A 26,620-nucleotide genomic window follows, 5' to 3' on the forward strand; every position below is an offset into this window, starting at 1 on the left:
GTCCTGTTGAAAAACAAATTATAATGGGACTAAGCGCAAAACAGATGGGATGGCGTATCACTGCAGAATGCTGTGGTAGCCATGCTGGTTAAGTGTGCCTTGAATTCTACATCAATCACTGACAGTGTCACCAGCAAAGCACAATCACACCTCCTCCATGCTTCACGGTGGGAACCACACATGCAGAGATCAGCTGTTCACCTACTCTGCGTCTAACAAAGATATGGAGGCTGGAACAAAAACTATTTAGCAAATTTGGACTCCTCAGACCAAAGGACAGATTTCCATTGGTCTAATGTCCATTGCTCGTGTTTCTTGGCCCAAGCAAGTCTCTTCTTCTTATTGGTGTGTGCTTTAGTCGTGGTTTCTTTGCAGCAAATCGACCATGAAGGTCTGATTGACACAGTCTCCTCTGAACAGTTGATGTTGAGATGTGTCTGTTACTTGAACTGTGCATTTATTTGGGCTGCAATTTCTGAGGCTGGTAACTCTAATAAACTTATCCTCTGCAGCAGAGGTAACTCTGTGTCTTTCTTTCCTGTGGCGGTCCTCATGAGAGCCAGTTTCATCATAGCGTTGATGGTTTTTGTGACTGCTTTCAAAGTTATTGAAATGTTCTGCATTGACTGACCTTCATGTTTTAAAGTTATGATGGACTGTCGTTTCTCTTTGCTTATTTGAGCTGTTCTTGCCATAATATGGACTTGGTCTTTTACCAAATAGGGCTATCTTCTGTAAACCACCCCTACCTTGTCACAATACAACTGATTGGCTCGAACGCATTAAGGAAAGAAACTCCACAAAGCAATTTTAACAAGGCACACCTGTTAATTGAAATGCATTCCAGGTGACTACCCCATGAAGCTGGTTGAGAGAATGCCAAGAGTGTGCAAAGCTGTCATCAAGGCAAAGGGTGCCTACTTTGAAGAATGTCAAATATATTTTGATTTGTTTAACACTTTTTTGGTTACTACATGATTCCATATGTGTTATTTCATAGTTTTGATGTCTTCACTATTATTCTACAATGTAGAACATAGTAAAAATAAAGAAAAACCCTGTAATGAGTAGGTGTGTCCAAACTTTTGACTGGTACTGTAGGTGCAGAGAAGAAATAAATGCCAATTGCCTGGACTGGCTAACACCATCTAAAAGTCAGTCAGTTCTATTTGAAGAGCACACCACTTCCACTGAGAGACAGTTCTGTTACTATGAAGTCTGAATGTCAAAATTGCATTTTGAAGCTTTGGGGGGTTTATATACTGTTATAAGGAAGGAAGTGTTTTTTTACAGACTCAGATTAAGTATTTCAAAGAAGATGTCTGAAAGGACAATGTGTGACTCATTGTTTTGGCAGCTATGTATGGGAGTCTGAGGAAAGGATTATGTTGTGCACTGATTTGATTGCTAGACAACCGGTTCCTCCAAACCCTGAGACTCTCAAGCTTGTCAGCCTAACCATTTCCCTTTAGAGACAAACAAAAGATGAGGATGGACTTCTACATTTTCCAATCAATGTTTCTGGAGGCTGGTCATGACTCATCTACATCGCAACCATGACAATCTTTGTAGATGTACACACACACACACCCACACCATTCACACAGCAGTTGGATATGTCAAGACAGAGCTGTTATCCAGCGTGCTACATGGCCAGGTTAATCCAGCAGTGCCAGTGTTTACAGCTGTGTGTGTTGAACCCAGACAATACCAGCCCTCGGCTGCTGGAAGCTCACTAAGCTGTTAACTCTCAATTCTTCTGGCAGGCGAGGCGAGCACCACCACCTCCTCCTCCTCCACACTTTACCTAGCAGCAGGTCACAGTACAAGTCCCTGGATAACACCTCCTCCAACCTGGCAACCGCTAACACCTGGACTGACTGTACATACTAATCTGGCAACCACTGCCTGCAGCCCGAGGACAGGCAGGCAGGGCTCAGGCAGCTCTGAGGGACGATAACAAAAACAGAACTCAGTCTTATGATAAGGAGAAATAACCTGAGAGAATTAGAGGATTGATTCAGACGATCCCTTCTGTTACTTTGTGTACGGTAAAACCAGAGCAAACAATTCTGTTAATGAACTGTATTATATTGAATGCTCATATCACTGTGATAGTGTATAATTATTGTATAATTCCATTGTATCACGTCTGTGTTCTCTTCTAAGAGATCAGGTCTTACATCTGTACATATGCAAATGTGTTTTTAACCCGTATTTAAACAGTCATTCCTCCCTAGCAGCAGCGCTGCCACATTAGCAGACACTATCAGGCCTGCCAGTCAGGGCTGCAGCCTAGCACATCTCTGGGATGGCTCCTCAGTGCCAAGGCTTGGATGGTAGAGCAGACCAACCATGGCTTTCAAACATGGAGGAAGAACAGAGATTCACCACGCTAACCAGAGCACATATAAACCAGGCACAGAGGGAGTTGTAGAGAGCCGCAGACCTCCTCCTTTTCCTTCGTCGTTCAGTCCCCTCTCGTTCAGTCCCCTCTACTGGGCTCTGATGGAGCTCTTAGCGCACACACACACATTGCTGGACTCCACAGACCCCATGGCTTTCTGAGATAGGGGGGCCTTACTGTATACCTTTTTTTGTCAGAGGGAAACAGGTTGTGATTGTGGGTGGTAGTGTGTGTGTCTATGTTTGGGGGATAGGGGGGGGGCAGTTAGTCTGTGTGTGTGTACGTGCATAAGGTACAGTGCCTTCGGAAAGTATTCAGACCCCTTGACTTTTTCCACATTTTGCTATGTTACAGCCTTATTCTAAAATTGATAGTTGTTTTCCCCCCTCAATCTACACACAATACCCCAAAATGACAAAGCAAAAAGAGGTTTTTGCAACAAATATCACATTTACGTAAGAATTCAGATCCTTTACTTAGTACTTTCTTAAAGTGCCTTTGGCAGCGAATACAGACTCAAGTCTTCTTGAGTCAGGCTACAAGCTTGGCACACCTGTATTTGGGGAGTTTCTCCCATTCTGCTCTGCAGATCCTCTCAAGCTATGTCAGGTTGGATGGGAAGCGTTGCTGCACAGCTATTTTCAGGTCTCTCTAGAGATGTTCAGTCTGGTTCAAGTCCAGGCTCTGGCTGGACCACTCAAGGACATTCAAAGACTTGTTCCGAAGCCACTCCTGCGTTGTCTTGGCTGTGTGCTTAGGGTCGTTGTCCTGTTGGAAGGTGAACCTTCGCCCCAGTCTGAGGTCCTGAGCGCCCTGGAGCAGGTTTTCATTAAGGATCTGTACTTTTCTCCGTTCATCTATCCCTCAATCCTGACTAGTCTCCCAGTCTTTGCAGCTGAAAAACATCCCCACAGCATGATGCTGCCACCAACATGCTTCACCGTAGGGATGGTGCCAGGTTTCCTCCAGACGTGACGCTTGGCATTCAGGCCAGAGTTCAATCTTGGTTAATCAGACCAGAAAATCTTGTTTCTCATGGTCTGAGAGTCTTTATGTGCCTTTTGGCAAAATCCAAGCAGGCTGTCATGTGCCTTTTACTGAGGTGTGGCTTCTGTCTGGCCACTCTACCATAAAGGCCTGATTGGTGGAGTGCTGCAGAGATGGTTGTCCTTCTGGAAGGTTCTCCCATCTCCACAGAGGAACTCTGGAGCTCTGTCAGTGAACATCGGGTTCTTGGTCACCTCCCTGACCATGGCCCTTCTCCCCCGATTGCTCAGTTTGGCCGGGCGGCCAGCTCTAGGAGAGTCTTGGTGGTAACCAAACTTCTACCATTTTAGAATGAGGGAGGCCACTTGGTACCTTTCGCCAGATCTGTGCCTCGACACAATCCCGTCTCGGAGTTCTATGGACAATTCCTTCGACCTCATGGCTTGGTTTTTGCTTTGACATGCACTGTCAACTATGGGACCTTATATAGACAGGTAGGTGCCTTTCCAAATCATGTGCAATTATTTGAATTTACCACAGGTGGACTCCAATCAAGTCATAGAAACATCAAGGATGTTCAATGGAAACAGGATGCACCTGAGCTCAATTTGGAGTATCATAGCAGTGTCTGAATACTTATGTAAATAAGGTAGGTTTTTTATTTGAAATACATTTGCAAAAATTTAATAAAAAATCTGTTTGCTTTGTCATTATGTGTCGATTGCTGAGGATTTTTACTTATTTAATCCATTTTAGAATAAGACTGTAACGTAACAAAATTGAGAAAGTTAAGGGGTCTGAATACTTTCCAAAGGCACTGTATGTGCTTCCATGCATACGTACAGTATGTGTATGTATATTTGTGTGTGTGAGAGAGGTAGAGTTTTTTTATGGAGGGCAAGAGCATCAGCGGAATAATCTGCACACCAATGAGGGGTGTCTGCCTGGCGGGGGTGAAGCCGTGGTGGGCCGTAACGTGTGCCTTATGAAACGTTACTGGCCACTTCACCTTTATTAAATGGCCATGGGGGCATGAGGCTGGGATGCTGTGATGCATGGGCCACCTTGATCACAGACGCATCTATGTACAAGAAGTACTTCACTCAGTCAGCGACTCCCTGGGTATTACTGCCTGGCCGAAAGACAGAACAGGTAAGACTCCTCAGAAATGAGTCATAATAAAGATCAAATAAAATAAAATGTTATTTGTCACCTGCCTCATTAACAACAGGTGTAAACTAAACAGTGAAATGCTTACTTACAGGTCTTTCTCCAACAATGTTAAAGATTTTTTTTTTAAGGTACAAATAATTTAATAAATACAGAGTGAATAATGAATAACGAGTAAAAATACCTTGGCTATATACAGGGAGTACCAGTAAGAGTTGTGTGCAGGGCTACAAGGTAATTGAGGTAGCTATGTGCATAGGATAGGGGTAAAGTGGCTAGGCAACAGGATAGAAAAGACAGTAGCAGCAGTGTATGTGGTGAGTGTGAAAGTGTGTGAGTGTGGCGTCAGTATGCATGTGTGTGTGTTGGGGTGTAAGTATGTGTGAGTACAGTCCAATGTATGTAAATAGAGACAGTGCAAAAAAGTGTGTGTGTTGGGCTGTGTATGTGCACACCCCTTCAAATTAGTGGATTCGGCTATTTCAGCCTCATCCGTTGCGGACTGTCGTATACGCCCTGCTAGAGCTGAAATTTGACGAACTGACTTGTTGGAAAGGTGAGATCCTATGACGGTGCCATGTTGAAAGTCACTGAGCTCTTCAGTACAGGCCAATGCCAATGTTTGTCAATGTTTGTCTCTGGAGATTGCATGGCTGTGTGCTCGATTTGATAGAACTGTCAGCAACGGGTGTGGCTGAAATAGCCAAATCCACTAATTTGAAGTGGTGTCCACATACTTTTGTATTTCCCTTTCAAATGTTAATTTATCCTCCTCATACATAATCATAACTCCTGGGGTAGCTGGTGGGCTATTGCAGCTAGGGTTTTTTACAGCATGGTAGGGGCTCCAACTAGCCTGCTCTTTCTAATCTAGAATGAAGAGAAGCGATTGAAGCACTGGATTGCTCCAAAGGAATGCTGGAGCGATGCAACTGGACTCCTGGGGGACGCATGCTTCTGGCTGCCCAGTCCCAGAGTTGCAAATGAGATAACTTACAGAATCACAAATTCATTTTGGCGGGGACTTAGCCAGCCTCAGTAAAATCTCTTGTTGATTCCATTTGACACAAGGTCCCATAGCTGTACCCCAGTCTTTTCTTAGTACATGCCCTTGTTCTGCATTGAATGGACTTTAAATGTTGAATAATAATGCTTTTTCTGACAGATTTTTGGTGTTTACAGACTGAAGGTAAATGCTTGTTGAAGCGTTTTCAAAAGTGCATATCTGTTAATAAATTAAAATTGGCATAACAAGAGGAGCGAGAGCCTTTGTCTCCCTCACAGTTTGTGACCCATTAATGACAGTATGAGCTCCCAAGTGGCACAGCTGTCTAAGGCACTGCATCTCAGTGCTAGAGGCGTCACTACAGACCCTGGTTCGAATCCAGGCTGTATCATAACCGGCTGTGATCAGGAGTCTCATAGGGCGCACAATTGGCCCAGCATTGTCTAGGTTAGGGTTTGGCCGTCATTGTAAATAAGAATTTGTTCTTAACTGACTTGATTTGTTAAATAAAGGTAAAAATAAATAAAAATGCTTTGACCAATCAAAGCATTCATATTCTGAATAGGAAAAACGGAAATCCTAAGGAATTGTATCCAGTAATGAAGCCTGCAGTGTCTGGGTCTATGCATGGCAGTAGTTCTGTGACCATTTAGCCTACGAGATAAAGAAAAAAGCCCACTGACTGTAGGTGGAAGAATGTGTGATGTGAGAGCACAATAATCCCTAAAATAATGTATTCTCACTCAACAGCCATGCTAACCCTTGCCCAGTCCCCCTTAGCTCCAACAAACAACTTACCTTATAATAGTGATAAGTAACATAAGAAATGGTCCTTATTGCCAGTATTATGGTTCATCACTAACGTAGCTACCCCTCCCTGAGTGTACTGTACTACCTCTGTTTAGTAAAATAGTATCTAATAATGGCAGAATAGAAACCCAGATATCAGCCAGATATGATGCCAAACACATGCCCACATTAACCCCTCTGGGTCTGGGTAAACACTGATGGCACAAGACCCCTCTCCATCCATCCACCAGAAAGCTTGTTGCTGTGGAAGGTTAATGGGTTACTTCAGGATTTTGGCAATGAGGCTTTTTATCATCCCCATAGTCAGATGAACGAGGATACCACAAGTGTCCAATATGAAGGAAGTTAAGAGGTAGTTTTGCGAGCCAATACTAACTAGCATTAGCACAATGACTGGAAGTCAATGGGTATTTGCTAGCATAGACGAGCAGTCATTGCACTAACGCTAGTTAGCAACTTACTTCAAACCGCACAGACATAAAAATGGTATCCACGAGTTCATCTGACTCTGGGGAAGTAGATAAGGGGCCTCATTGCCAAAATCCCTAAGCATCCCTTTAAATCATAACCTCAGCTTTGTCAACAGTTCTCACCTGAGTGGTGCAAGGAGCCTGGACCTTTCATCCTGACATAACTAACTCAATACCACCAGTTGACTTTATCAGCTTTAAAACAACACTTAATGACTTTAGTTCATTCTTATTGATTGTGCATGCTGCCATGTCCATCATCCACAACACTAATGTCACTCACTACATTCGAACCCTGAAAAAACTCCATACAGTGATGCAGGAGCTATCATGATTCTACTTCAAGTCCTCTCTCAATTATTAATGACCTTATAAGGCAAAGGTGTATCATTGATTGTGCACATCACGAACATGTATACCACTGAGGATTTTGGATGTAATTTAGATGTAATAAACAGTTACTAATTGTATACAACACCTAACTAAATTGTTACCGTAACACCTCCATTCAAGAAGCCTATTGCATGTATGGTCAGTGAATTCCATACCTGCCACGAGCTGGACGGGATCTCCGCGAATTTTCCGAGTCCTCCGAAGGTGTAGCATCTGTACATGTGGTCCAGGGACTCCGAGCAGTGCCAAAGTAAGCCGAAGCTCACCGAGTCCTTGTTTTTCAGATGGTCCTTGACAATCCACGCAGGGGATATAAAACTGAAACTACAGATAGCGACCAGAGCGGAGGACAGAAGGACCCAAAAGCAGCCCACGCAGCTGAACATCCTCGCAGCTTGGGGAAACGAGTAGCTCGGAGACAGCTCGATCCCAACCCCGGCTTCTTTCTTCTTCCGATCCAGCAATGAATGCATTTGGAGCTCACACACCCAGAGAAGATCAGCTGAAGCTCTCCCCCAACAAATATTACATCAACAGCCTCCTGAAGCAAGATAAATAGTTAATTTGTTATCCGTAAAGATGATTATTTAAAGGGATATTCCAGTGACCTAAACATCGGCTCCTGATTTCATAAAATAGTCAAACATGAGCACGTCTAGGTAAACAAGCTGCCACCTCAACAAGAAGTAATGTCTACTTTAAATAGACTATCCGCTACTATACTTGAGAATATAGAAATGTGAGTCACCGCAGGACACAAAATATGTTTATAACACGCACCCGAGACAGATACGTAACTGTCAATCCGTAGGATGGTCGCCACCTGGAACTAAAATACTCTATCGAATTTTACGCACGAGATAAAAAATTAAACATATGGTTAGTGTTGCAGTTCTCTTTATAGGTCCGGTATTTGAGTCGCCGCGCTTTTTGCTCAGCAGGAGAAGCCGTGGTTTTGGTTAAGCGTGGTAACCAGTGGGCTTCACAACAAAAGTCTCCACATTGGCGCGCGCGTCATTGCGCGCTGTGAATACTCAGGTGGGCGTATCCCCATCATGAGAAATGTTGTAAACCTTCCCTTGTGTCCTTATGTTGCTTAGCATATCAATTTTAGATGAGTGATATCAAACCATTACGCATACACATTTTACCAAAAATAATCAAACGTGCCCATATTTTACTGCAATTGTCTTTGGAAAACAACATGTACAGTGATTACTGGAAAATACGTTTTTTTCCCTTCGTTTAAACAAAATCACAGACTTGATTATTGCTGTCATTCGCAATCATTCGCAGTTAGAGATAGACATGTATCTTGCTCATTGAGGTTACAATAGTCCACATTGCCCCCCACTGGTTAAACGGCATTGCAACAAGAGAAATCGCATTTTGCTGTTTTAAAACGACTTTAGCTACAAATAGGCAGAAAAGTTTTATTGTACGATAGCCATAAAATATTTACAATAAAGTATTTCATACTGTACAACAAAATGGGGATAAAACAATGTTGATGCACAAAACTGCAGCATCTCTATGAACTTATTCAAAAGCCAACCATACACTTGAAACACTGCACTGGGATGAGCACTAATTTGCTGAATTACAGGTTGCATCATTATCTTGCAATGCTAGAGGTTAAATACCCAAGTGCAATTAAGAACATGTTGGCCACAAACTAAGATCCGCCAACAAGCTGAAATGGAGCCAAATCAATCCCCATGTTTGGTGGAAAACAAGATTTGCATTTCGTGCAAAGAGGAATTCTGTCATTTTTCATCAGTGGTAGCACTTCTGTTCCTTCTAGTACTCTGCCAAATAAAAATAAAAACTAATATATATATATATATATATATATATATATAAATCCAACACAATTTAAATATATTATAGATTAAGTACACATATGTCAGAAAAACAATATTAGTGGTACATAGTACCAAGAGAGTCTTTCTTTTCCACACATCTCAATGAGGTTCAAATCATAACAATATTAAACATTATATTCAAAGAGTAGACTTTTCAATTGAACATTTGTAATTGAGATTTGCTTAGACATTGCTTTTGACAGTACATATAAAAAAGAAAAGGTCAACAATCACCATAAAAAATAACTAACATGAATATATTGGGGTTAAAGAGAAATCTAAATATGTATAAAATTATATTGAGTAGCACGGAGTTGCTCTTTCTTTGCAACTGTAGAACTTCTTCAGTCCACAACAAGGAGTATTTCTGCATTTGTCTATGCTCTGTAATGACATGGACAAGGAGCCAGAGCTAGAGATACATGTGGTTAGCTAGACCGGGAAATCAATATGGTCCATTCCAGTTTCACTGTACCATGTCTGACCCGCCCTCTACAGTACATTAGGGCACAGCCAGGAGGGCAAGACAACTCAACCTATCATCATAGTAACCCACCCCACCGCCACAATACTCCAGGAGGGCCCAGGAATATTAGCAGGCTATGCATCAGCCACAAATAAAAACTTTACAAAGCACCTACTGGTGAATTCCATCTTAAAATTGTACGTGTCACTCTGACCCCTTCCAAAGCAATTTAATTAAAAACAAGAAATAAGGAATGGGCATAAGGGCAAGAGGTGGTGGTGGTGTAAGGAGAGACGATGTGCAGGAATCAAGAGAGGAGTGGACAACCTAATCTTCTTAGTGATCGCTTTATGAAGGATGCTTCAGGTCCCTGCAGGCTCCCTCTTGGATGGCATAGTAACAGAGGTAACCACGGCAGGGCCGATGCTTTCTGAAGTGCTGCTTCTTCTGACAGCTCCCGTTCAGCCCCATTTTGTGTCATAGCTTGTCATCTCTCCTTCCCTAGGGAATTTGTTCTGGAAGGAAGTCTGGTACTCTTTGTGCCACTGCTTTGTTTTTCTTTTTCCTCTTCATTTGTTCAGCGATGCCTTCATAGTGTTATGAACAGTTGGAAGGATGGATGGATGATATACTTCAAGTTTTCCCGCTCACGCACATATAGTCACACACACACACCGGTACAAGTTAATGCAGGAGATCATGGAATGCATTTGTTCTTTGATCTCTATTGATGCGTTTCATCTTAAGGTAATTCCAGTGTACAGTTCATCACTGGACTAGGGGACGTGTCTGTCTGTCAGTCTGGCTCTATAGGGTGAGGGACGAGGGGAGTGACAATGCTTTGGTTTTCCACGGGAGGCTCATAACTGGGGAGAGAGATTGTCCATGTTTCATTGTCAATCATCATACAACAGTAAACGTGTCACGGGTGAGGAGTTATTTTATATAGTTGACTACAGTGGCAGATAAATGCAATGGCTTTGGACTGTCATAAATAGGAAACCAGAGCATACAGATATCCGTAACAATTACAAGGCATTTATAGAAATTGGGCTTGGCGAATTGTCTTCAATGCACTCAAGAGTTTGTACTTATCCAATGTGCAGTGTACTTATCAAGAGTCCACCATGTTGTAGATTGAGGCAGACTGACTTACCTTGGTGGATTCGCCAGGACTGTCGTGGTGCGCCTGGTGTACGACGTCATTGACGATCATCTTAGCGATCTTCCAGGCCATCTCCTCCTGGGCCTAAACACACACGTTACGATTCAAAGTGTTCATCAAACCTAGTGTTTGTTAGTTCAAACAGATTCAACACCAGAGGAGCTTGTTTTGTTGTTTTACATACCTCATCAGAGTTGCCTTGAACAAGTTTCTTCATGGCTAGAGAGAGCATGGAACCTGTGAGGAGAGAGGGAAAAATAGGGCAATAGTCACGAGGACGAGCCTCTTATCTATTGCTCCTCTGTAAGCTACTGGACATACGAGGTACATGAAAAATATATCACAGAACAGAATTATCTTAGTATATGATGTATGCATTTGGAGGAAACCGAGGGCTGGAAAAGCAAGTTTGTGATTTGAGCCATGAAATCTAGTAAGAAAATGTGTTTTACATATACAGTACAAGTTTAGTCCAGGGCTTATATCTATTTCCTCTTTTCTCAGACAAAGTTCTCTTCTAAGAAATCCTAAATAACAGATTCATGTTTTACTGTATAGTATTTTATAAGATCTAAAAGCACCTTGGGGGTGCCTCGCAAATTTCAACCCACTCTCTGATTGGGGTTAGGAAAAGAAGGAGGCAATACCCACACCATGGATGCCAAAGTGACATGGCACCAAAATCATACAAGCAACAATGAACAGTAGAGAGAAAGAGCTACGAGTGAGCGAGACAGGCATATATATATATATACACACGAAACATTAAGGACACCGGCTCTTTCCATGACAGACTGACCAGGTGAACGCAGGTGAAAGCTTTGATCCTTTATTGAGGTCACTTGTTAAATCCACTTCAAATCAGTGTAGATGAAGGGGAGACAGGTTAAAGAAGGATTTTTAAGCCCTGAGACAATTGAGACATGGATTTTGTATGTGTGCCATTCAGAGGGTGAATGGGCAAGACAAAATATTTCTGCCTTTGAATGGTAGTAGCTGCCAGACGCACCAGTTTGTGTCAAGAACTGCAACGCTGCTGGAGTTCACGCTCAACAGTTTCCGTGACACCCCTTCAAATTATTGGATTCTACTATTTCAGCCACACCTGTCGCTGACAGATGTGTGCCTTCAGAAAGTATTCATACCCCTTGACTCATTCCACATGTTGTTGTGTTACAGCCTGAATTCAAAATTTATTATTTTTCTCACCCATCTAAACAGAATACCCCATATGACAAAGTGGATACATTTTTAGAATTTAAAAAATACAGAAATCTCTCATTTACACAAGTATTCACACCTCTGAGTCAATACTTTGTATAAGCACCTTTGGTGGTGATTACAGCTTTGAGTCGTCTTGGGCATGTCTATCAGCTTTACACATCTGGATTTGGGGATTTTCTCCAATTCTTCCTTGCAGATAATTCTCAAGCTCTGTTAAGTTAGGTGGGGAGCAGCAGTGAACAGCAACAGATTTTCAATGGGATTCAAGTCTGGGCTTTGGCTGGGCCACTCAAGGTCTTTCACATTCTTGTTCTGAAGCCATTGCAGGGTTGCTTTGGTTGTATGCTTGGTGTCCTTGTTCTGTTGGATCATAAATATTCGCCTCAGTCTAAGGACTTTTGCACTCTGAAGCAGGATCTCATCAAGGATTTGCCTGTATTTGGCTCCATTCATTGTTCCCCCTATTCTTAGCAGTCTCCCAGTCCCTGCCACTGAAAAGCATACCCATAGCATGATGCTGCCAACACCATGCTTCACGGTAGAGTAATCATTTTGTCAATTTTGAATTCAGGCTGTAACAACAAAATGTGGAATAAGTCAAGGGGTATGAACACTTTCTGAAGGAACTCTATAGCCTATAAATAATTGCTACATTAGTGTTTGCCTGTTACCTTTGGATTTCTTCACATCCGGTTCTGGTTCGGCCTCCCTGATAAACTGGCCCAGCTCGTTGACTTTCCCAAACGTCATTCTTCTGAACAGTGAGGGGAACATAGCCAATGAAGTCATACATATAGGATGTTAATGGAGACAGCACTGTTACTAGCCTGGTCCCATATCAGTTTGTGTTGTATGGCCAACTCCTAATAGTCATAGTCATTTGGTCCCAGCACAAACAGATCTGAGACCAAGCTAATCTCTTACTGCAACTAGGACACTACCGGGGCTGCCTAAGGCCGCACAAATATCCTATATCAGCCTGTGTTGGGCCATTAGACTGCTATCAGAGCTGATTGTAATGTAATGGGGATGACCTACAAATCTGCCATGTCACCGAGGACTGCATGGCTGTCTTTGAAAATATGTATTTGGAGCGGTTTAGTCACTTCAATGGTCATTACACACTGGCCTACTTAGCTAGCATCAAAGAACTCGCTTGGGGAAATTACAGTAGTAAAATCAGGGCAGTTGAAGGGTAGCTATGGAGGAAATTTTGCACGATTATAAAAACAATTTTCACTCATTTTGTCCAGTAGAGAAACATGAAAACCCAAATCAAATATTTGAAATAGTAATGTCGTTTACAGAGCCATTTGAGGTGACTGTACTTGGAGTGGTGAGAATAAATAACTAAGGAGGCCTGAGTAGGCTATGCAGAAACTCACCCAGCATAGGGGCGCTGGTACAGGGACTCTGGGTCCAGGCTGGCTATGTCCACTGTTATTGCTTCGTCAAAGTTTTTCAAGATTTTTATTGCTGCCACCTTTTTGGCACCTTGCTGTAAACAAAAAAAGATATAATGATTTGCACATTTAGAGCAGAACTAGAGGGAGAATCAATCTATTTATGTTAAGTAAACACATTAATACCCACTGACTATTGAACAAAAGGTATGAGTGCTACTGCTGTTGAACATAATTGATTTGAGTGCACTTAGACAAAATTCTGATGAAAAGAGGAAAATGCCAGTAGAGCTAAAGTGAAAGTACAGGTGGTGAGCAGGTCAGGTGTGGGGTTATCTACCTGGGCTTGAGACCCCTCAGTGGCGTTGGTGCTGCGGTCAAGGTCAGAGGCCACGCCTTGACCGGGAGTGCTAGCCAAGACAAACTCATCCGCTCGGACAGAGTTGATAAGGTCACTCAGATACTTGTAGTAAAGGTTACTCGACAGGAAGCCTGGCATGTAGACCTGCGAGAAGAAAAATGACATTAACAAAGCTAAACTTCAAAATGCCTTTCAGTCACAAAGGTCTTCAGTTTTCTCCAGAGCCTGAGGAAGTGTTTCAACATCATCCCTAGCCTTGGCAACAAAGTCGTACCACTGAGACATACAGTGCATTCGTATAGTATTCAGACCCCTTTTTCCACATTTTGTTACGTTACAGCCTTATTCAAAAATTTATGAAATTGTATTTTTCCCCCCTCAATCTTCAACACAATACCCCATAATGACAAAGCAAAAAAAGGTTTAGAAATGTTTGCGAATGTATATAAAAAAATTATAAACTGAAATATCACATTTACATAAGTATTCAGAACCTTTTCTCAGCACTTTGTTAAAACACCTTTGTCAGCTATTACAGCTTCGAGTCTTCTTGGGTATGACGTTATAAGCTTGGCACACCTGTATTTGTGGAGTTTCTCCCATTCTTCCCTGCAGATCCTCTCAAGCTCTGTCAGGTTGGATGGGGAGCGTCGCTGCACAGCTATTTTCAGGTCTCTCCAGAGATGTTCGATCGAACTCAAGTCTGGGCTCTGGCTGGGCCACTCAAGAACATTCAGAGACTTGTACCGAAGCCACTCCTGCGTTGTCTTGGCTGTGGGCTTAGGGTCATTGTCCTGTTGAAAGGTGAACCTTCACCCCAGTCTGAGGTCCTGAGCGCTATGGAACAGGTTTTCATCAAGGATCTCTTTGTACTTTGCTCTGTTCATATTTCACTCGATCCTGGCTAGTCTCCCAGTCCCTGCCGCTGTAAAACATCCCCACAGCACGATGCTGACACCACTATGATTCACCGTAGGGATGGTGCCAGATTTCCTCCAGACATGACGCTTGTCATTCAGGCTAAAGAGTTCAATCTTGGTTCATCAGACCAGATAATCTTCTTGTTTCTCATGGCTGTCATGTGCCTTTTACTGAGAAGTGGCTTCCATCTGGCCACTCTACCATAAAGGCCTAATTGGTAGAGTGCTGCAGAGATGATTGTCCTTCTAGAAGGTTCTCCTTCTAGATTGTCCTTCTAGAGGAACTCTAGAGCTCTGACCATCGGGCTCTTGGTCACCTCCCTGACCGAGGCCATTCTTCCACGATTGCTCAGTTTGGCCCGAAGGCCAGCTCTAGGAAGCGTGTTGGTGGTTCTAAACTACTTCAATATGAAAAAATTATGGAGGCCACTGTTCTTGGGGACCTTAAATGCTGCCGACATTTTTGGTTCCCTTCCCCAGATCTGTGCCTCGACACAATCTACGGACAATTCCTTCGTACTCATGGCTTGGTTTTTGCTCTGACATGCACTGTCAACTGTGGGACCTTATATAAACAGGTGTGTGCCTTAAACAAATCATGTCCAATCAATTGAATTTACCACAGCTGGACTCCAATCAAGTAGTAGAAACATCTCAAGGATGATCAATGGAAACAGGATACACCAGAGCTAAATTTCGAGTCTCATAGCAAAGGGTCTGAATACTTATGTAAACAAGGTATCAGTTTTTTAGTTTTTTTAAATAAAATGGGGCATTGTGTGTAGATTGATGAGGAAAAAATATAATTTTATCCATTTTAGAATAAGGCTGTAACGTAACAAAATGTGGAAAAAGGGAAGGGGTCTGAATACTTTACGAATGCGCTGTATCTATGGCTCTGGTACAACTACCTTCAATAACCCCAAAGGCCTGTCATTGGTCATCTAAGCCTCATGGTTTCAATCTAAAGGAGTTCCCAAATGTAAATACATTTGACATGTAATTTTTGTTTTTCTAGCTGAAGTCCTGGTGAGTTTGCAGTGACCCCGGTGTTTCCTATATGTTGACATATGTATTTGGCCCCTCACCTTTTCCATGGTGGTCCAGGCCTGTCTGAGAGGAGTGGTGAAGCAGTCAGGTAGAGGCCCTCCCTCCCTGCAGATATTAGACTCTATCTCCATCCGCACAGAGTCATCGAAACCCAGCGGGTTGGTGGCTTGGAGTGAGAAATACCTGGGGAGGAAACAGATGAGATCATTATTAAACTGGTGCTCAAATAAACAAGCCAGGCTGAGTAATGTGGAGGTGGTAGTCCTTTACACTCATACCAATGTACAGCTGAAAATGTAAGACTTGGGCAGCAATAAACGCTTAAATTGGAACGCAGTGGCTGTCAAAGTTTTGCTATACAATACGTCAGAACTTAGGCTCTGTGCTTCAAAGCACTGTATGGGTTTTGACTGACAGCCATTCTGAACTTGAGCACCTCGCGTGACATGAAGTTCGTTATTTTATAACTTAGCTAGTCATGCTAGCAATAGAACAGGCTTTCAAATGATGCCCACCTGACCCAGATTACAATTTATAAATGGACCATTTTTGGATTGAGTAACCAACAGTAATTGTGTGATGGCGTGGATGCAGGGTTGTGTTCCAAACAAAACAGTTACAAGTTGCTCTAGCTCCTCAACGGCACAGCTAGGAGAGCTAAAAATATATGTTTTTAAAATCACCTTATAGTCGAAGACCCTTCTTTGAGTCATAAAACTGCATTGAAATTATTTAGGAACTGTGCTTGGAGACACCAGTTAGTCCTCTCACTCAAACCCTTGTAATTTATTTATCTTATGTTGCACCTACCCCACATTTCCCTAGAATATTGTTATGTTACTGAATGTTTCCAGAGTATTTTCAGATCTCATTATCAAACAAATGTGACAAAAAGTACAATAAAATGTAAAACAGTACAACAGTGTAATGTTGAAATGTTTGGATTCAGTCGTGTCAGGTGAATTGTTGTGTTCTCACCTTTGGTCAAATAATTGCCATATAATCTCCAAACTGTTCCTTTTCTAAGATAGTGTGAAGGCCTAGGTAGTGTGAAGGAAAAGGTAGTGTGAAGGAAAAGGTAGTGAAGGCAAATATAGTGTAAATAGATGTCTATACCAATAGCGTTTACTGGCCTAGAGTACTTAACACCTCTGAACAGAGTGCAGGCCGCAATTTACGAACCAAGCATGTATCGATTTTGCATGTAGAATAGTGTGAAAATGTCGTCAGTCAGATGTCTACAGCGGGTGGTCTCCCAAACACAGCGCGCTGAACGATCGGCAGACAAACGCTAGATCCCTATTCGGTGAGATGTGTGTGAGCTGTTACTTGTCGTAAAGGATCATGGCGTCGTTCTGGGCCTCCAGGCCGTCGTACTGGCCAGCCTTAGCAGACAGCTGGTCCTGGAAGTTATCTGCTGCCAGCCAGAACTGCAGGACATTCACAGCGTCCTCCTTTTCCATGTACTGGGGAGACACAGAACATACTAGCTTTATTACCAACGACACTTCTATTAACACCTACCATATGACACTAATGTAGAACAGAACAGAGAATAACAGAAGAGAAACAAAGAACACCAGTACCACTAATGAGTAAAACACCTATGAATGAACTTGATAAACTGTGGCTGTGTATATTTAATAGCGAACAACAGTAACATCAGTTGTGTTGCTCTTACCTCAGAGAAGTAGAAGAGGGCCGACTCACAGAATAAGATGTCTGCCAGGAACACAGAGCCACTTGTCAACACTTCGATCTGGTACTTACAGAAATGATGGCTGCGCAAGAATTCACTAAAGTGCCTGGGAAATATAGATTATACAGTTGAAGTCAGACGTTTACATACACCTCAGCCAAATACATTTAAACTCAGTTTTTCACAATTCCTGACATTTAATCCTAGTAAAAATTCTCTGTCTTAGGTTAGTTAGGATCACCACTTTATTTTAAGAATGTGAAATGTCAGAATAATAGTAGAGAGAATGATTTATTTCAGCTTTTATTTCTTTCATCACATTCCCAGTGGGTCAGAAGGTTACATACAGTGGGGCAAAAAAGTATTTAGTCAGCCACCAATTGTGCAAGTTCTCCCACTTAAAAAGATGAGAGGCCTGTAATTCATCATAGGTACACTTCAACTATGACAGACAAAATGAGAAAAAAAAATCCAGAAAATCACATTGTAGGATTTGTAATGAATTTATTTGCAAATTATGGTGGAAAATAAGTATTTATTTCCCCATGATGTCAAGCAAAGAGGCACTGAGTTTGAAGATATGCCTTGAAATACATCCACAGGTACACCTCCGATAGGCTAATTGACATAATTTGAGTCAATTGGAAGCTTCTAAAGCCATGACATCATTTTCTGGAACTTTCCAAGCTGTTTAAAGGCACAGTCAACTTAGTGTATGCAAACTTCTGACCCACTGGAATTGTGATACAGTGAATTATAAGTGAAATAATCAGTCTGTAAACAATTGTTGGAAAAAAGACTTGTGTCATGCACAAAGTAGATGTCCTAACCGACTTGCCAAAACTATAGTCTGTTAACAAGAAATTTGTGGAGTGGTTGAAAAATGAGTTTTAATAACTCCAACCTAAATGTATGTAAACTTCCAACTTCAACTGTATATGGTCACATTTACATTTATGATATAGGAGTGATTAGTGTATAACAGAACAGCGGTAAAACTTTTATCCTAGGAGAAAAATCATGAGACCTTTAAAGAAAAACACTGGCACTTTACATTAACTAATTGAATAAATAAATCTTTCAATGGATACGAGAACAGGAAGATTGGAGAAAAAAACAACAACATACTGTTGTTCCATGATGGCGAAGACGACAGACTGTGCAATGACGAAACAGTTTGGGTCCACCAGTCCATCCTCCCCACAGATTTTAGCTGTCAAAAATGGAAAAAAGGACAAAAAACGGTCACAATCACACAACCGATTATCAATCATCCACAAAATAGTTATCCCAAAACCTAGCTAAATATACTGAGATGATTACAGCGGATTTGATCTTTAACGTTGGTTGCAACATTCTTACTAGGTCTAACATTCTTAGGAATGCATACAGTACTCACAAAGTTCTGATACAATACTCACAGTGACTGTTAGTACTCATACAGTGACTGCAGTGTCTTAGAGTCAAAGTCCCATACTAACGGCAAATTGGTGGCAATCAGGACTCATTTCTTACCAACTATGTCGTTTCTGAGCTGTTCTGTGATGGGGATGGGCCTAGCAGCTTCTGGAGAGATGTACTTGGTGAAGATGTTCACTGCATCTCTCTCTATACCTACAACACACAGGAGAAGATGTTTAACAGCCAGCCACGCGTCATAAACTGTGTTCAACTCAGATATTGTTACCTCCAATGTGCAATTAAAACAAATTAACATCATTATTCTGACAGCCAGTTGTTTCACACGGTGGAGATAAGAACAAATATAGTGAAAATACAAGCCTTCTCTAGTCAGTGAGTTATACAGGCCTATAAATAAATGATAAGCCCAACACACAAAAGGATTTTGAGTACAGCCATAGAGTCTCTGAAACATGCATCACCAGTCGGCTCGAAGAGACTCCAGGCTACTTACTTAATATTTATCTATGCAAGTAAATTATGAACAGATTCTTTACAATTACGACCAGTCAAACGTACTCTTCATTAGCTTGTCTGAGAGCTCCTTGAGGGCGTTGGTGGACTGCAGCTTGAATGACGTCCCTGTCCTGTGGGAGGGCTGTCTGGTGGGGGTGTCTGCCCTGCTGGGAGTGCCAGGCCTCTGGTCCACCACAGAGCTGAAGGAGTCCCTGTGGACGAGCTGCGCCATGGGGCCTTCACTACTGTTACTGTTAGCGTCCTGGGGGCTGGGGGTAAGGGGGCGTGAGGAGGAAGGCCTGGGGATGGAGGGTAGGTCCATGTCTGAGTTGGATGAGGGGTCGGGGGAGACGGGGGTGGAAGCGGGCTCGGCCAGGGAGCTGTGTTTGACTGAGTTGAGGCTGTGGGCCCGGACCCGAGACCAGCTGGTGGAGCGAAAGCTCTCTGCCTCCAGCCAGAAGCAGACCAGGTGGTCAGCCCCACGGGCCTCCTGGAACTGGATGTAGTAGGGCATGGCCACATTGTCCCGCAGAATCTGATCCACCGTCTTAGACAGGCGCGAACGAGTCTCAGAGGCCAGGTAGTTCACACTAGAGCGCCCTGAAACACACAACCATACAGTATAATAACACTGGACCCCCCTGAAAGACACAATCAACCAATCAATCAAATGTCATTATAAAGACCTTTTTACATCAGCAGTTCTCACAAAGTCTTTAACAGTAACCCGGCCTAAACAACCACAGCATTCTGAATAAAACCATACACAATCAATAACAAAAGAAAATACTTATAAAAGTTCCTGGGTCACATGACCAGAGAGGCCATATGAATGACTGGCTGGGGGCCTCCAATTACATAATGGACTAAAGTTGGAGCACTAAACAGCGAGCTGACTGAGGTGTTTTGTGATAAGTGTTGTGTGTTCCTGGTATCAGCTCCAGAGTTGGCAGGCAGCCACAGGTGACTGAGCCGGAAGCTTAGCTCTCGCTCGCGCCCCCCTCTCGCTCGCGCCCCCCTCTCTCTCGCTCGCGCCGTGCCCTCTCTCTCTCGCTCGCGCCGTGCCCTCTCTCTCTCTCGCTCACGCCGTGCCCCTCCCCCTCTCGCTCCGTGCCCCCCTCTCTCTCGCTTCGTGCGCTCCGTGCCCCCCCTCTCCCGTGCCCCCCTCTCTTGCTCCGTGTCTCCCTCTCTCCCTCTCTCCTGTACAGGAGCTCACGCCCGCTTAGTCCTGTCTGGGGTCCAGTCAGTGCAGTATACACTGAATTCGGAAAGTATTCAGACACCTTGACTTTTTCAGCATTTTGTTACATTACAGCCTTATACTAAATACTTTCAGAATGCACTGTAGTATAGTCACCCTACTCTACTGCATTCCCAGGCCAGGCCTCAAAGACGCACCACTGGTTCAACCACCACCTCCCTCTGACTCACCAGTAACTAAAAGGACCTGTCCCAGCAGGTGTTGTTTCTCACCATGTCATAAACAATACTGGTGTAGCTGGCTGCTGTAGGACTATAAAACAAGCTCCTGATATCCCCCCACTAATGAACTGCTTGATTTAAATAGCCTACATCTTCAGAGGGAAGACGATTTAGGGAGTTCTTATGTATCGTACTTAGGGCACAGCAAGCTTCTCAGTACGACACATACATTATAAGTAGGACCAGGAGTTTTACCAGGCCATGTGTTCACTCAGGAAAACCTCTGAGCCATACTGATGCATCATACTAAAAAGCGTTGCTGGTAGCGTGCTGGTTGGCCAAAAGGCTAACCCATGCATGAAGCTGGAGAGAGCGCGTCGCAGGATTAGCCTGGCCTGTTGGCAGTTAAACACACCAGCACCATGTCCACTAGCCACCATTATCATTTTGTATCAACTCACTCATATATGGTCACACACAATCGAGTCAAAAGGACAGAATTTAAAGCAAAAGAGCTCATCCATTCAAATCAATCTAAATCACCGATCTAGGATCAGTTTAGCCTTTTCAATCATAATGACCTAATCCTAGATCAGAACTGCTACTCTGAAACACTTGTTAATACATGCCATGAAAACTAAGACAAATCAATGGAGGACTGGAGATACATACCCAGATCCCCAAAGTGTGCAGCCTCCATGTGGATGGGCTGTTTCTTGAGGATTGCTGTGCGTCCGCGGGCGAAGGAGTCCATATTGGCAGAGATGGCATTGATAGCCACATGGCTGGGCCCCGCCGCCTCCAGGATGGCATGGTGGTTCCGGAGACTCAGGGAGGGGGACTGGGGGCTCGTTGGGGCTACAGGGGAGGAGGAAAGGAGGATGGTTGAAAAAAAATAGGTATCTTAATTCCTTTGATCAATACAGTCAATGTAGGCTTAACTTTCTAGATGACAGAAACCCACAACCTGTTATGGTCCGGAAAAACGACTTATTTAACTGAAGTCTGTAGCAATTCAGTACATGAATGTCTCCAGTTAGAGCTCAGAGGGTGCTGTGACCTTTTTTGAAACACTGGGGTGCGGGAGACTTATTGAGTTTTAACTTATTAAAAAGGTCACTGTGAGCCTGTCTGAAAAGGGAAAATACTTCACGGCTATCTCTCTATCAACTCTTAAACTCAAGTCTCAACTTCGGATACAAATACTGCCTGATATACACCGAGTTCACCAAACATTAGTAACACCTTCCTAATATTGAGTTGCACCCACCCCTTTGCCCTCAGAACAGCCTCAATTCGTCAGGGCATGGACTCAACAAGGTGTCGAAAGCGTTCCACAGGGATGCAGGCCTACGTTGACATCAATGCTTCCCACAGTTGGGTCAAGTTGGCTGGATGTCCTTTGGGGGGTAGACCATTCTTGATACACACAGGAAACTCATGAGCGTGAAAAATCCAGCAGCGTTGCAGTTCGTGACTTAAACCGGTGCACCTGGCACCTACTACCATACCCTATTCAAAGGCACTTGAATTTTGTGTCTCGCCCATTCACCCTCTGAATTGCACAATCCATGTCTCAATTGTTTCATGGCTTAAAAATCCTTCTTTACCTGTCTCCTCCCCTTCATCTACACTGATTGAGGTAACATCAATAAGGGATCATAGCTTTCACCTGGATTCACCTTATCAGTCTATATCATGGAAAGAGCAGGTGTTCTTAATGTTTTCTATACTCAGTGATGTGTCTTATTACCTACATCAATCAATTCTCTCAGAATATTTACAGAAATAAATACAAATATAATTAGGAAGAATGATTAAAAAGAGAAAGCTCAGAGGGAAATACCGGTACCCTCAAAAAGGTGTGAGTGAACAGAGCACTGCAACTAAAAGAGGCACTGCTTTCAAAGAACATTCAACAAGGGCCTTCCTCTATTTTCAGGGCTTCTCAAAAATGAAACATCAGGTGGCAGCAGCACATCACTGCAATTCATCATTTCAGAGAGTTAGTAGTGTGGTACCCACCTCTATTGACTTTAGCATCAACTGGTTGCTCAGGTTCCTTTCCTTTTGCTGTGGGTCAAAAAAGAATTACATAGAGACTGCTCTAATTACAGTGCTAACATTTGATTCACAATACAGGGGGAGATCAGTGACTGGAATATTGGGCCTGGAGTCATTGTAGGGTAAAGCAATAGGGATGATGCAGTGTCACTGAAAAAGCACTCACTAAACTATCCAGTTACATAACGGTCTAGGCCTGGTCGGGAAACAGATATGCCTGTGACAGTGATAACCATGTCTGTTCAGCAAACACTCATGCACAGATCCACACTGTCATACACAGATAACATACGGAGAGAGAAACAAGCTACTTGTGTGTGGCTCCTAAAAGGAATAAAACAGAGTTATTCTTCACATTGAAGCATGGCTGCCATTTTACAAGGCGTGTTTATTGACTGCAGTGGCCTTGGTCTATCAGCTCGAGTGTCACAGCAGAGGCATTTTCCCCACTTCGTTGTCATGTTGTTACTGCAAAATACTCTCATCACCATAGTGAACAGTCTGGAAACAATGTCCTGTTTTTCTACACATTTCATCCTCCTGTTACATAAAGTAACAGAAATCACCTGGTTACAATAGTGTGGTGAAACTGAACCTTCTGCGCATGACACAAGGAGTCTTTCTGAGGCTCTTTCAGTTGTCAGTGGAGTGGGTCAGCAGATAGGGGCTGGTCTGTGTAGGGCAGGCCTCAGGGGAAAGGATGGAAACCTATTTTTCATTAGAGGCATCATATGGTGAGCATTTATAATTTCATTTGGTATATAAATCGGTGTCTAAATATGATTGTTATCATCATAAATTAATATTATCCATGGTTTGCAGCACTGTAGGCCTAATACTTTACAGTAGCTATCAAGACAAGTGTGTGTGTGTGTGTTACTAGCCCAGGAATCAAGGTTTATAGTTTGGCCTAGTAATTTTCATGCAATAATATTTGCTTGAATCTCTTTGGACCACAATCCCAAGGTAAATACTGAGTAGGCTAGAGACATTTAACACAATTAGCTTAAGTCAATCCTTTAAAGCTGCAATATGTAACTTTTTGGGCGATCCGACCAAATTCACATTGAAATGTAAATTCTAGATCTGTCACTCATAGAAAGCAAGTCTAAGAAGCAGTAGCAAGTCTAAGAAGCGGTCTGTGTGTGCTATTTCCATGGGTTTAGTTGGTTTCTAGGTTTAGATGGTACAATGATTCTCTACCCTATATTTGCTTGTTTTGTCACAAACTGAAATTAGGCGAACTATTTGAAATTTAGCAACCAGGAATTGGAGGAGCAATTTCTGCATTGTACATCTATCAAGCACCTTGAAAGGTAAGTTGAGGTAAGGTGCATCATTAGGTCATGAGTTCGGGTCCTGCTTTGCATGGCATAGCCCTTGATCATGATTCAAGAGTCATTGGACGAAGGCGTCTTCTGTAGGGGGGAGTTGTGTTAAGAGCAGCGGCGCTCGGTCTGAACATTAACACACATTGCTTGCTGTACAGTTTTGGAAGCACAAGGACCTCATCTTTCATGTTGGTGAGAAATCCTTTTAAATTGATACACACCTTTATAGGGTTAGGGTTCCCACATGGACATATTTCCATGTTACAGCACTTGTTTACGGAACACAGACAAAAGACAGAGTGGATGGCCTCCCGAGTGGCACAGCGGTCTAAGGCACTGGTCACAGTGCTAGAGGCGTTACTACAGACCCGGGTTCATTACTACAGACCCGGGTTCATTACTTGGCTCATCGCACTCTAGCGACTCCATGTGGCGGGCCAGGTGACTGCAGGCTGATCCCGTTCGCCAGTCATTAAATTGACTCTTCCGCGCCCGTTGCAGCGATGAGACAAGATCGAAAACTGGGGACAAAAGTAAAATACAGGTGAACTACCAGTGCTCATTAGGTATCTGCGTCTCCGAACACCTGTGTGAACGGAAGACTGACACCACAAAGTGATGTCACTGAAAAATATTGTCGGCTGCACTGTGTTAAATCCGGTTAAAACAGTAAGTGTATATTTTGTATTTGTGAAATTATTTTGATGTGATGTGGAAGTAGATTGACTGTATGTTTGTTTATTCCATGTGCAACTGTGTTGTTGTTTGTGTCGCACTGGTTCGCTTTATCTTGGCCAGGTCGCAGTTGTAAATGAGAACTTGTTCTCAACTAGCCTACCTGGTTAAATAAATGTGAAATGATTTATTTATTTTTAAAGATTGATTTCTTTCTAGAACCATACTGCAATTGAGAATTGATTTATCCTTCTAGAACCATACTGCAATTGAGAACCGATTCACGTTTAGGTGGAGTATTTGGCTGTTTTGGCATTCCTACATCTGCAGGCACCCCCTCGTTTTTCTTCTATTGGCACTACAGAGGGTAGTGGGTACGGCCCAGTACATCACTGGGGCCAAGCTGCCTGCCATCCAGGACCTCTACACCAGGCGGTGTCAGAGGAAGGCCCTAAAAATTGTCAAAGACCCCAGCCACCCCAGTCATAGACTGTTCTCTCTACTACCGCATGGCAAGCGGTACCATAGTGCCAAGTCTAGGACAAAAAGGAGGGAGGGAGGGTTCATTCATGAACCAATAGGATGTTCGAGGGGCAGCCTTCGTGCAAATGGAATGCCCACATGCAGGAATGCCCTGAATTGCGGGCTGCAGTTGCACACTATTGCTTTAACCAGAACATGTAAGGTCCTTGGACTAAGGAGTAAAGTTAGGCGCCTTTGGTCCAATAATGGGCTATCCATGGGGCATAACAGACTGGCATGGAAGACAGACAAACTAAAGAAAAATGTATGTGGCATTATTAGCTAACACATCACAAAGTGAAAGGCGACGATGTGGTTAGTTAATACCCAATCTAATGTGCATTGTCCAAGAATGAACTTAGATCGATCATGGATGCTAGTTAGGTCTGAACATCAGCTAGCGATTTAAGTGGCAAACGCTATTGAGAAGGAACACTGGATTAGTTTGCTAACACAGATTTGAGATCATCTGGCTGCTTGTTGTATTTCTTAAGATTTGAAAGAGATAGATGGATTATTTAGCAAATACATTTTTCTCCAACGGATATTTGTCGAAGGCCTTGACTTGACACAGACCTGTCAAGCGCATTCTCATCTCAGTCATTAGCCATCGAGCATTTCTCAACCTCTCCCGCGAGCCTCTTCTTTACACCCTTCGGCTTGCGCTAGCTGGCTAGGCTAGCATACTTCCTTACCTTTCCTCCTGAAAAACGACATGACGATTTTCACGCTCTGAATGTATCCTCAGCTCAATGACAACATCCCGTGGATTCCCGAGTCCCTTCATTCACATGCATCGATTCTAGACAACTGAAATGGGTGTATTTGCAACCGAGGGGACTGGACTGTTAGATCCAAAATTTCCCCCTTCTGAAATCAGTGGCCATATTGTCAATACGTCTCACTTCCGGGCTGATGCTGCAGCAGCATTGTGGGAAACTTGCATTATTTGCTAGTGACAGTAGAGGGCAATAACCACAAAGAAGATATTATCATTGGGGAAGTAAGGTGGTACGGCATCCAGGCAAAATAAATAGTGAGGGTATGCTGTACCGGTAAAACGTGCGCCTATCACAATTACAACAACATGACCAAAAAACTATACACCACTATGTAACATTACTGCATGTCAGCTCCATGAAAAATGTGCCAATTGACTGGAAACCAGGTGGTATACGCCCAAATTGCATTGTGGTTTGAGGAGAACACTTACATTTTGTCAAGGGGAGATGAGTGGCTGAGATGCTGGTGGACAAGGTGGAGGTGGAGGTGGAGGTGGAGGTGAGGTGAGGT

At 43.1% G+C, this 26,620-nt stretch overlaps 1 protein-coding gene across 2 annotated transcripts; it reads right to left on the minus strand.

Moving 5' to 3' along the window:
* Positions 1–8,662: 8,662 nt before the first annotated feature.
* akap10 (A kinase (PRKA) anchor protein 10) lies at positions 8,663–26,215 on the minus strand. 2 transcript variants are annotated; one of them, XM_038975553.1, is made up of 15 exons: positions 26,023–26,215; positions 22,761–22,808; positions 21,408–21,593; positions 19,377–19,913; positions 18,912–19,010; positions 18,525–18,609; positions 17,379–17,502; positions 17,027–17,163; positions 15,736–15,880; positions 13,707–13,871; positions 13,349–13,461; positions 12,635–12,717; positions 10,924–10,976; positions 10,731–10,823; positions 8,663–10,440 (listed from the first exon to the last, which is right to left on the minus strand). In XM_038975553.1, the coding sequence occupies exons 1-15, from the start codon at positions 26,042–26,044 to the stop codon at positions 10,435–10,437; spliced, it is 1,896 nt and encodes a 631-aa protein (XP_038831481.1). In that variant the 5' UTR covers positions 26,045–26,215; the 3' UTR covers positions 8,663–10,434. The 2 variants fall into 2 exon arrangements, with proteins under 2 accessions (XP_038831481.1, XP_038831486.1); XM_038975558.1 differs by lacking the exon at positions 22,761–22,808.
* Positions 26,216–26,620: the final 405 nt, after the last annotated feature.

Source organism: Salvelinus namaycush, chromosome 3, assembly GCF_016432855.1.
Source record: "Salvelinus namaycush isolate Seneca chromosome 3, SaNama_1.0, whole genome shotgun sequence".
Classification (NCBI taxonomy): domain Eukaryota; kingdom Metazoa; phylum Chordata; class Actinopteri; order Salmoniformes; family Salmonidae; genus Salvelinus; species Salvelinus namaycush.

Excerpts from the sequence above, each read along its gene's own strand:
- akap10 (XM_038975553.1), bottom strand. The coding sequence starts at position 26,044 with ATGTCGTTTTTCAGGAGGAAAG. Across the intron at positions 22,809-26,022 it reads GTCGTTTTTCAGGAGGAAAG|CAAAAGGAAAGGAACCTGAG; the intron begins GTAAGGAAGTAT and ends TTTGACCCACAG. Across the intron at positions 17,503-18,524 it reads TTCGCCATCATGGAACAACA|GCACTTTAGTGAATTCTTGC; the intron begins GTATGTTGTTGT and ends TATATTTCCCAG.